General features: G+C 33.1%; 1 protein-coding gene across 1 annotated transcript; it reads left to right on the top strand.

The window, feature by feature from the left end:
- The first annotated feature begins 1,151 nt into the window (after positions 1-1,151).
- LOC145165174 (SNARE-interacting protein KEULE-like) lies at positions 1,152-9,717 on the top strand. Its single transcript, XM_079083857.1, has 21 exons — positions 1,152-1,371; positions 3,335-3,393; positions 3,488-3,569; positions 3,712-3,790; positions 3,950-4,000; positions 4,122-4,218; positions 4,302-4,334; positions 4,454-4,579; positions 4,671-4,865; positions 4,942-5,025; positions 5,131-5,229; positions 5,316-5,389; positions 5,473-5,569; positions 5,648-5,773; positions 5,857-5,952; positions 6,041-6,160; positions 6,240-6,317; positions 6,395-6,594; positions 6,653-6,743; positions 6,827-6,916; positions 9,416-9,717. Exons 1-21 carry the CDS (start codon positions 1,296-1,298, stop codon positions 9,470-9,472), a joined length of 2,010 nt encoding a protein of 669 aa, XP_078939983.1. The 5' UTR covers positions 1,152-1,295; the 3' UTR covers positions 9,473-9,717.
- The last annotated feature ends 2,995 nt before the right edge of the window (positions 9,718-12,712 follow it).

Genomic DNA, 12,712 nt, shown 5'->3' on the forward strand with positions numbered 1-12,712 from the left:
AATTCATTTATGAAATTAATAAAAAGTTTACCAATTATCTTTTCTTAAGAGAAAAATATGTGGTATAAAATGAAAGATAGTTAATTACCGTACAAAATCATAACATAAAAGGGTTTTATTGTACAAAATCATAAAATAAAATGGTTTTATTGTACAAAAGAATAACATAATAGTTTTTTCGCGCATAAGAGGATAATATGTTGGCTTTTTCTGAAGTTGGCTTTCAAGCAGATGCAGATTTGACTTATGTGGTGTCTGGGGCGTCCCAAGATTTTTTTGTAGGTTTCTGTTTTTTTTTTTGAAACGACAAATAATTATATATTTTTTTCTTTCTGAATTGAACTCAAAACCGCCTAATTAGGAGTTAGTTTATAACTTCCAAATTAACCAGATGAGTTTGGTAACTTGTGGGTTTCCGTTTCTAATCATAGAAAAGAGAACGGGAATATTGACTTAGGTGTTGTTTGTTTTTTTGAAGCAAAAATTCATAAAGTCTGCGGACCACCTCTGCAGCCCTCTACAGTAGAAGAGGTGGACCAAACGGCTGCAGACTGTAATAAGAAGCGTGTTTGTTTTTTTAACATCTGCATACTGCTGCAAATATTAAAAAATTAAAATAAACTGATTTTATAATCCGAATATAGTTTTTTAATACCGAAAATTTAATAATGTATGACATTTCGGCAATAATTTATGATATTTCAGCAAAAAATAATGATATTTTAACAAAAAATAAAGATATTTTAGCATAAAATAATGATATTTCATCAACAAATTATTATTATTCAATATAAAAAAAAAAAAATTTCAACAAGAATAAACAAAAAAAAACAAAAAAAAAATGTGAAATAAGATTTCAATAATATATAATCAATATTTTATCAAGGAAAAAAGAAGAAGAAAAGGTTGGAAGAGGTACGAATAGGCAAAACAGGTGCTGCGCCAAGAAGAGCACGCGCAGAGGTTTTTTAATCCGAAGACTTCTGAAAAACAAACAGCCGCGAGATGAAAAGTGCTGCGCGTGTGCTGCGCGGCGCAGCAATAGGTCTGAAGAGGTTAAATACATCATTACAGATATTCGGGTACGGGTCATTTCAACGCGGGTTACCACCAAGTCAACCCATATTCACTCTTACACCCCTTTAATTTACATTTCAGGTCTCTCTCTTTCTCTCTCCCCCATCTTCAAACCACCATAGAACTATTGCTGCGATCTGTGTTTCCTGTTGAACTTTGAGGTTTTCTTCGATCGATTCACGCACTGATTTCGTAGTAATTAGCTTCTTGAATCAAATATGTCGATGTCGGATTCGGATACTTCGTCTCAAGGAGGCAGCGAATATAAAAACTTCAGACAAATTACTCGTGATCGTGAGTGTCTTTCCCTATATGTACGATATATGCGCTTTTAATTGTGCACTTGTGTTTTTCAAGTTTAGTTGTGGTTGTGATCAAGTTGAATAAGTCGTGCAAAAGCTGCAGTGTATGCTTTTTGTTTGAATTGATCATATTTGGAACTTACGAAGTTGTGGTTTGAGTTTTCTTTCAATTCTTGAGTGGTAAAAAAATCTGTAGGGATGTAGGTTCACATAGAGGAAAACTTTCATGCTTATAATTCCTCCACAATGTTTCCTGTCGAGACTTGAAAATTAAGGAAATCGTTTGTAAATCTGATGTGTTTTAAAATTAATTGAATTCACTATATCACTAGACTTATAGAGGCCGAGTTCCGATGGTTATGTTGGGAATTGGGAAAAGTAATGCTTGTTGTATGAGTTTTTACAGAACATCATTATATGAAATTATGGTTCATCGTTTATTTCCCTCATTCATTTCATTTAATCAGCCAGAAACTCTTTTAGATTTTAACCAGATGAGGCTTGAAAACCTGACAATTCCATTTTGAGGTATTAATGGTGCCAACTGACATCAAGAATCAAGATTGTGGTGTTACCCTTATTTGCACTTCTAACACTACATAACAATTCTGGTAATTTTACTAGGCTAACAAAATTGTTACAACCTTGTGCCTTTGCAAATGGACACTAACTAAATGAGCTAATACTAATAGCATGTGTGTATCTTAAGTTTAGTAGTCTTCATCAGGTTAACAAAGTCTACTACTGCATCTCTAGTATTTTATCTTTGTTTTGATTGGTGCATGATGTTTAGTAACATTGTAATTGTTGGTTTATTGTGGTGATATAAGATGCTTTTTTGGCTACAAATTCAAATCGGGAGAGTGCCAATTCACAAATTCATTCCACCACTATATATAAGGGTATTTTACTAAAACGTCAAATCAAAACAAAACAAAGGAAATTATTTATAATTTCAACACTTGAATCAATTTTTAAATCAAGTTAATATATTCTAATAAGTAATAGAATTTATATTTCACTGGAGATATCAACTTCCGAGTGACAATATTGGAAGAAGATGATATTTATTGCATGCATTTTTACAAAGCACCTTTTAAGCAACAATTGGTTAGGATAATTATGAGAAGGAATGCAACAAGAGGATATAAGTGTAGTTGAGTTTTTGGAAGCATAATGAATAAGTTACAAAAGAGAACCGTAATATGCTGTATGGAAAGGTAAAATTCAGTTCCCTCAATTTTTGTTTAATTAACAAAATAGAAAAGTTGTCTTAAATAGGGTGAAGGAAGCTTATGTTAATGATCCTAATATATGAAACAAGTGGTTCTGTATTTCTTTTGATCTTGTTTTATAATTTGTCTAATCAAACAGCAAGTTTTAGTGAAGTTGAATCGAACAAGGATTGAAACCTGACCTCCCCATTTTAACATATTTGTGGTAGCAACCGAGACTTGCTTTTAGATGCTTAGAAGTTCATGTTATGAGTTTTTGCTATGTTGTAACGACCTTCTGAATCGAGCACCACACATGCATATCATCACATGTCCCTTTTGCTTATATATTGCTAATTTTTTCCATTCTTTAAAGTTGGATTTGTTGAAGACCTTCTTCCTCTATTCATAGAATAACAAGATTAAACAAAAGAATGAACATTCTATCCCAAACTACTTGTGATAGGCCAAAGCCTTAAGATAATAGTTTGCCTTTTAAATACGTTCAACCAAGAGTTGTTAAGAGAGAATATCGGTAATATAAAAGTCTAACATAAAAATGAACACAGTTAACCTTGTTAAAAGACTTGCGACTCATGTGATAGATTTTATCATTGTTTGGTATTGAATATATATATAACAATCAGATTCACCGGCTTTGTTGATATCAGAGGCAAAAAGTTACTGATTTGTAAATCTGTTTTCAAGGCAATCATTTGATTCAATCATTATTATGTGCAGGATTATTGTATGAAATGCTGAGAACAGCAAGAAGACCAGATTCAAAATCAAATTGGAAGGTATTATTTACAACCTTGTAGTCTAATGATTGACACTGGTCTGAAAATTTATGGGTTATTGATAGCTATTGGTCTCTGACACTTGTTTGGTTAGGTACTGATCATGGATAAAGTGACTGTTAAAATAATGTCATGCTCATGCAAGATGGCAGACATCACAGATGAAGGAGTTTCATGTAAGACGTAAAAGGCCTGCCTCAGAAAGTTTGAATTCTTCATTCTTGATCTTCACTATATTTTGACTATCTTAAAAACAAGAAATGATGTTGATTATCTTCACATCAATCACGTGACACTGTTTAAATCTTCTTTCTGCAGTGGTGGAAGACATAAACAAGAGAAGACAACCACTACCCACTATGGATGCAGTGTACTACATCCAGCCAACAAAAGAGAAGTATATCAAAATCTTTTACTTACTTCAGTTTCCCTGTTTCCCTTTCTTTTCTTACTGTATACAACAAATATATAATTTTAACTCTTACATTTACAATGCCTAACTTGCTTCTTTTTTCTTATTCTTCTTTTATCCTCACATGCTTCTGTTAAAATGCAGTGTCGTTATGCTCCTATCTGACATGTCTGGAAAAACACCTCTTTATAGAGAGTATGTGAAAAGATCATATTCCCTCTTTTTCATGTTTCATTATTTTCATCTCATAAAAAACACAGTATTTAGAATTGGATTTTCTTATGGTTACTTAATATTTGCTTCGTTTTCCTTCCAGTGCCTACGTGTTCTTCAGTTCATCAGTTCCAAAGGAATTGGTTAATTACATAAAAAAAGAGCAAAGTATAAAATCTCGTTTACGTGCTATGAAAGAGGTTTAAGCTCATCTTGGATATTTTTTCTTTTTGTAATATAATTAGATTTTATGCTTGTATTTACTTTTGAGACGGATTTGCAGATGAACTTGGAGTACTTTGCCATTGATAGCCAGGTACATGATAAAGATAAACTAAATTGCTTTTTAGTCAATTAAAGTAATATTTTATTTTCTTTGAAATATATATATGCTATCTTTTTGGTGTTGACTAGTCAATTTCTATTACTCTACAGTGTTTTATCACCGATAACACAATGGTTTTGGAAGAGCTTTATGGGAATGAGGTAATGACCCGAAAAGGAGATGAATGTTTGAATGTGATGGCCAACCGAATTGCAACTGTATTTGCTTCATTATTGGTATGCAATTTTGCTTCTTTTTTTTTTTATAAAAAAAATAGATATATATTTTAGTTTTTTTTTTTTATCAACCTATATAAACTCTTTTCAGGAGTTCCCATTTGTACGTTATCGTGCTGCCAAATCCCTTGACCCTACCACAATGACAACAATTCGTGATTTGATCCCTACAAAGCTTGCTGCAGCTGTTTGGAATTGTCTTATCAAGTATAAAGCTCTCAAAAACTTCAACTTTCCTCAAACAGAAACATGCGAGTTGCTCATTCTAGATAGATCAATCGATCAGGTTCATAGTTTCTACATTCTTATATTCTTATTGCAATCTCTTGTTTTTAATTTTTCTTATATTATTTTTTTTCTAGATTGCTCCTGTTATTCACGAATGGACATATGATGCCATGTGCCATGATTTACTTAACATGGATGGGAATAAATATGTTCATGAGGTTAGTCTCTGTTTCTAGGCATGGATTGTTCATCGAGTTTTTTTTTTTTTTTTTTTTTTTTTACCTTTATTTTGCTATTATAAATCAAGTAAGTATACTACTTAGGTTGCAAGCAAAACAGGTGGCCTTCCAGAAAAGAAAGAGGTCCTTCTAGAAGATCATGATCCTGTATGGCTAGAGCTCCGCCATTCCCATATAGCAGATGTATGACTCATGGGCTTCTTTCTTTTAGTTCTGACCAGATGCATCTGAATATTTATTTATTTATTTATTTTTGATAAATTTGTCAGGCTAGTGTACGGTTGCATGACAAGATGACAAGCTTTGTGTCCAAGAATAAAGCCGCACAGATGCATGGTTCAAGGTCTGTTTACATATGATTTATTGGTGTAAATTAAAAAAAAAAAACTTAATGCGTGATTTAAAATATTTTGTTTTTGTGTGTAGAGGTGGTGGTGAGCTATCTACTCGAGACTTGCAAAAGATGGTTCAAGCATTGCCACAATATAGTGAACAAATCGACAAACTATCCCTCCATGTTGATGTAAGTTGGCATAAAAGAAAAAAAAAGGAAAATCTGGAATGATGATGTTGTAATTGTGTATGGATTTGATTGATGCAGATTGCTGATAAGATTAACAAAATAATTAGGGATTTGGGGCTTAAAGAAGTGGGACAACTAGAACAGGACCTTGTATTTGGAGATGTAGGAACTAAAGAGGTCATCAACTTCCTGAGAACACATCCGGTGAGTAAGCTAAAACCTTATCTATCTACAAAAACCATTATGCACTTCATTTCTGTATCTTATTTTTCTACCTCTTCATGCAGGATGCTGCTCGTGAAAATAAACTGCGATTATTAATGATATATGCAGCAACTCATCCAGAGAAGTTTGAGAGTGACAAACTTGCAAAGTTAATGGAGGCAAGCCTTTAAAATTCATGAAATATGGATGTTTAGTTATTATTTACCATTTTGGCATCTGTTTGAGCTTATAATTTCTTTTTTCCAGCTAGCAAGACTTCCCCAAGATGATATGAGTGCTGTATACAACATGAGATTTCTTGAGGGATCATCAGATTCCAAAAAGAACTCACTCGCTGCCTTTTCTTTAAAATTTGATGTTCACAAGGTATAATTAATTATGTATGAAGTCTTACAACTTTTATTGTAACTTATATTTTTATAAATGTCTTTTATTTTTTTTTCAGAAGAAACATGGGTTAAGAAAAGACCGTACGGATGAAGAAGCAGCTTGGCAGTTATCACGGTTTTATCCTATGATCGAGGTATGGTTATGACTTATGATAGTAGTGTTTTTCATCAAGGAACTACATGAATTGATGATGATTATGATGTTTTTCAGGAGCTTATTGAAAAACTTAGCAAAAATGAACTACCAAAAAGTGATTACCCGTGTATGAATGATCCAAGTCCCACTTTTCATGGGAGGACACAGTCTGAGTCAGCAAAAGCGGTTGAACCTCATGCTGCTGCTCATTCAATGAGATCCAGACGAACAGCAACATGGGCCAGACCTCGAGATTCTGAAGATGGCTATTCAAGGTACTCTTGTCATTTTTATTATTAAAATACATTTTATTTATTTTTCCCTTTGTTGCAGTGATTCCATTTTGAGGCATGCATCTAGTGACTTCAAGAAGATGGGGAGACGTATTTTTGTGTTTATCGTTGGTGGAGCAACTAGATCAGAGGTAAACAGTTAGGAATCAGTTGTTTTTTACTTTTATGATGATATAACACACAGATTCTTACATCTATCTGATTACTCTCTCAGCTGCGGGTTTGCCACAAGTTGACTACTAAATTGAAGAGAGAAGTGGTTCTAGGTTCATCTAGTCTTGATGACCCTCCACAATTTATCACGGTCAGTAACTTGTCTCTTTTTCTTCAGCTTTTTAAAAAGGCAAACTTTCAATCTGAAATTTGAGATCCAGTAAAACACTCCACACTCTGTTAAAGGATTCCATAGTCCATACATGGACATGGACATGGACTAAGTAGTTGTTATGTCAGCTGATTATTTTTAAGTACATGAATTGAAAGGAGACAAATTAGTAAACAATCTTAGATAGCAGTCATTGACTGCCCCTAATGCCGACTCTGCTGCTTGGTATTCCATTTCCATTTCCATGTTTTCTTTTGCCTTTTCCATTTTCTTCGCTCTATACTTAATAGGAAACAATGAAGACTATAAAAAAAGGAGAAATCGGATTATTAGGGAGTGGGAAATAAATCAATCGCAGAGGATTTTTGAGGGAGATCTTTTAGGTTGAACCCTGACGGAAGGTTTTGAGGGGATACACAAGAGGTAAATGGATGATATTAAGGATTTCATTGCCAAAATTCAAGAAACGGTAAAAACAAAAATGAAGGTAAAAGTTTATGATTGCAAACAAGTCTAATTAGCCGACGGGGGGTTGTTTTTGTCTTTTTGACAATTTAAATTGATACGACTTGGGTTTTTAGTTTGTTGCATGAATCATGAATTATGTGGGGGAGTTATTTATAAGTGATTCCACATGGAGAAGTTTTAGCACTAAGTTGGGCTACCAATAAGTTCCATCATTGTTATTTATGAATCAAGAGATGACTGGGCTCGTCTGGGTGAACAACAACAGTGACGGAGCTTGACGTTTTGATTTGGGGGGCCGAAAATAGAATACGTATAAAAATCAAAGAACAGGGGGAGTTTATGACAACCCGTCTGTCTCATATGATTATGAATAAAGAAGTAGGAAGTATGAATGCCTTATGAGCCTTAAATTGTGGGTTACAAATAACTTTCATCATATTCATGGTAGACGTTTTGGCTAGCACTGAGGCATAACAAGGGAACGACATGAGTAGTAGCAGTAGCACCTATTTGAAGTATCCAAGTTCCATAAGGTAAAGGGAGGTAAGATGTAGACAACCAAGCTTCTAGTTCTATCGAAGGGGTCAAGGTCGGGAGACTACTTGTATTCATAATGATGACCTTTACATATAACATGTGAAGCGTCAACATGAAATAGAGAATAAACTCGGGGGCTTTGTGAATAAAGAAACAGGTAGATACTAGCAATACAACTCAAAGTAAAGATGGGGAAAACGAAAAGCAGATACAAAAAGCACAAACAATGAAGATACTAGAATAGATTGCTTCTATACCGTGGTTTAAGCCTCCTATCCTTGGTAAAGGCCAACTTCTTCAAATCTAACCTTCCTATTTCATTCTCTCCTCATATCATTGATCTTGAACATCTCTACCCTCCCTCCTAACCGCAATTGTAAGTTGCCTCCTTTTAATATGACCAAACCACCATGATCTTTTTTTTTTAATTAAAAAAAAAAAACATTCTCTGTGCAATATTATATTGGTGCTAATGCTATTGAGTTTATATATATATATATATATATATATATATATATATATATATATATATGCCATAGACTATTAGTGATGTAAACGACAAATAGGCAAAAAGAAAATAAAGAACACACGATCGGGGAAATCGTGCTACGTCTACATGGGAGCTAGAGAGATTTCTATTGATTTTGGAAACAAGCCAAGCCAACATTAGAATGCTGTAGACTAGAGGCCTCTGATGAATCCCCTTGGTGAAATTCCGAATCTGCCTTGTGGAATTCCCTTGTGAATATGATATGGCTTGAAGAAGCAATTTGTGGAAGCCTTTGAACTCTTACAGCCACAGGTTAAGTCGTAATATTTTATTGCAAAGTCTTAGTAACGGCAATAAGGTCAAAAGCAGATGAGACTCCACAAGTCAACATAGAGTTACCACTTACTTGTTGGGCTTCCTCCCGAAGTTGTCAGAGGTAGTTTGTTCCATCACCGACTCGTTATGCTCCTTGGCTTGGCCTTTCCTAACGACAGACATCCAAATCTGTGTATTCGTCAAATGAACAGCTCCAGCTCCAAAAACAAAAACAACCTGTTTGTCTCTCTCAAATTTTGAACCCTGCAAGTTTTTCTTTCTAAAAAAATCTGTAAGTCCAGGACCAACATTCTGCTTTGGGTGCAATTCCCCATATACTCTGGAACTGGAACTGGAACTAGAACCCCTCTTTTTAAATGAGTTTAAGACCACCAAATACAAATACTTGGTTGTTCCAAAACTCCCTTACATTTCCAGATACCCATTGCTATTTTTTTCCTATACTCCCTCCCTCTAAGACCAGTTTTAGTTTTGGGTTCTCCAGAATGCTTCTACGCAGAGGGGCATAAGCAGCATGACACACACACACACACATATATATATATATATATATATATATATATATATATATATATATATATAAGTATTTTAAAAGGTTGGCTTTGTTGTGATATGTGGTTAATACTTAATTTAATATGAATTTGCAGAAACTCAAGTTGCTGACTGCAAACGACGACCTCTCTTTGGATGATCTTGAAATTTAGGCCTAGGGATATGCTTTTCTTCACTCACTCTTCCATTATTTCAAAAGTAGTACTCTACAGTACTACTCACCAACACCTTGTACCTGTGTGTGTATGTCAACTTTTGATGTTTCTCTAACTAAAATTGCTCATGCTCATGGTGTGTTTTTATACACTTTAAAGATGATGCTTTCAGTAAGGTCATCAATTGTCCATCAAAACTCAAAACTGGTATATATATAATATAATATATCCTTTATTTTTTACTGCTCTCTTCCCAAATTAAAGGAATGGTATTGGATTGATTTACGCAAAAATAAATGGATTCTCTTGGAATGTGAAAGCGCAAATATTTGGACCAATTCAATGCTTTGTTCATCAGATCAACACATTTACGGCTCCAAGTTTTAATCTTGTTTGTAAAACATGCATTAATAAATGGATGACCACAAACTTTTATGTACTTGAACTTTTTTTTTTTTTTTTTTTTTTCTTTTCTTCGACCGTATTCTGAAGAAGTGGCAAAAAAGACCACCTAGTATCTCTGTATTTGCTTTGCCCCAGTTTAGACGATACTTGGTATTGCTTTTTAGCTTCATTGGTTGAAATTAATTTAGGATTTTCGTTATAATAAGTAACCAAATCTAAAATTAAAATATCACATCATCCGTTCCTTTTTCCTGTAAGAATCGGATAGGCTCCTCTCATTTCATTGTGGCTTCCAACCTATGATGATGTAATTTTACTTTACAAACTACAAACTAACATTTCTTTTCTATACTTTCCCCTTATGCTTTTTTTATTTATTTTTTTAATTATGGATTGTTGTAGACCAAAACATCTTGCACTTGTTAGTTGTTACCCATCCATCTCATCACTCATCATAGCTATTAGCCTATTGCATGAGATGTGAATCATGGACATTATTGGATTTGTCCATGTATCTATCTGACTCAGGCTGTGCTATGATGTGGTTGGTTCAAGATAAGTATTTTCTTCAACCACATCACTTACTTGAACTTCAATCGTACTTTTTTCACTATTTTAACTTTAATGGTGCTTCCATTTTATATATTTAATTTGTTAAACTTAAATGTGACAACCTAAGATACTTAGGTAATGTTTGGTACGTAGTATTAGCAACCCAAGAGGGAATGAAGTGAAACATATTATAACATTATAACATAACGAGAAAATAAGTCATATTTGTTTGGAGCATTTTTTATGAAATGTTATTCTTCCACCTCAACTAATTTTGATTCCGTATGGGAGGAGTCTTTATTATTATTATTATTATTATTATTTATAATTTCAAAATTCCATATGGGAGGAGTCTTATTTTATTTATTTATTTATTTTTTATAATTTCAAAGAACGAAATGATATATATTATAATTATAATTTATTTATATTCAAGTAATTTTCAATAATTGTTACCGTTTTTAAAAAATTTAAAACTTCAATTAACTTTTTTTTTATTTAAAAAAAAAAAAAAACTAAAATATTTATTATTGTAACTTGTATTCAATAATTCATGATATCTAACTTTTTAAATTTTTGTAAATCTTTTTAATGATATACATTCGTTTAACTATTTGATATATGTGTAATATGTTTAAAATGTACATTAAAAGATATAAAGTATGTTTATATGCATTTTATTTGATGACATACCTTTATGTTGTTAAAGTTTACTTTTCATATAATAATATTTTTCCTTATTCAACAATTTAGTTTCATGTTTGGATGATTAATTCATTTCGTTCGATCCAATCCAATACAAAAATGGAATGTAATGATCTGTTTAGTTATCTTATTCATTCTATTACGTTGTTTATTTCGTTCCCTCGTGATTTCGTTCCATCATCTCATATATTTAGTTCATTAATGTGAATATAAAAACTTAAATCAAAATGTCAAAACAAAGAAACTAAACAATGTCGTAAGATTTGTTTAAATACAACCGAACAAATTTAAATATGGCGCTCAATGTAAAACCCAATAATTGAAATGTCAAATAAACTAATAACTATTAAAATACTTTTTTTAATCACAAAAGAACAAAGTGACACAAGAAGACGGGATAATGAAGAAGGATGTTACAAATCCAGGCAACCTTAGTAACAAAATTAGTAGCTTCCAAGTATTTGACTTCAGTAAGGGTGTACGGAGTGACTAGAAGAAGCATTCGACAAGGGTGGGGTGGAGGTGACATGGAACCCGACAATGAGGGGAACACTGACCACTCACCTCGACATACCGAGGTTTTCTGAGGAACTCGGCAGAAACTCACCAAGTCTTTCTCCTCTGGGCAAGCTTTGACTGATGTTGATTGGGGTTTGGGAGAAGGTGGTGCTAAGCAATGCCGACACCACTCCTTGTAGCCTAATAGGAAGAGTTACACCATGATATATTTTAGATTACCAAGAGACAAAGTTACCACCAAAAAAATGCACAATCACCAGAGGTTTACCAATGGCTTAGGCTATCTTGAACCTCCTTTATGGAATTCGTCATCGACCGGTAGACTCCCATCGTGGGGGCATGTGTACGGATTTCGCGCAAAGGTATTTGGGAAATAAAGAAAACATAAAATGAAGGTTGAGGCAACAATCCTAGGAAAATATATAGGAGCAAAGACTACGATAAAAGGTCAGATCTCCGATACACTTACAATAAGAGGGCAATCGTGAAGGCAACTAGATGTTGATAATGGAAGAAATAAGTTTTCTTCGGCGCCAATAAACAATATGATTTAATTTTATGATATAGTATGAAATAAAAATTAAGTGTCTATAAAAAATATGTATTTATACATGAAAATATGTTTTTAATGTAAAAATATGTATGTTTACATTAAAATATGTATTTATTCAAAAATACAAATATTTATTTATAAATATGTTTTATTTATATGTAGATACATGTTTTATATGAATATTTATGCATATGTAATAACCAAGGTTCTAAAAAGCTCGTCACGGCTCCACCATGGCGCGCCATGCTTCAAGGCTTGTGCATGCCGCTGAGCTTTACCAAAACGCCGCCTTAACTCATATATGTGTATAAAATAGAATAATATATGAAAATACATATAAAAATATTAATTATATACAAATTTGCCGCCTTAAGTGACGCCTTACAAATGACGTGGCTCGCCAAGGCTCGGAAAAACTTGAGGCTTGACATTGCCGCCAAGTCACGCCTTACGTTATTTAGAACCTTGGTAATAACACATATTTATATTATATAAGATTAGTG

Source organism: Lactuca virosa, chromosome 3, assembly GCF_052849685.1.
Source record: "Lactuca virosa cultivar CGN04683 chromosome 3, Lactuca_virosa_CGN04683_v6, whole genome shotgun sequence".
NCBI classification, from domain to species: domain Eukaryota; kingdom Viridiplantae; phylum Streptophyta; class Magnoliopsida; order Asterales; family Asteraceae; genus Lactuca; species Lactuca virosa.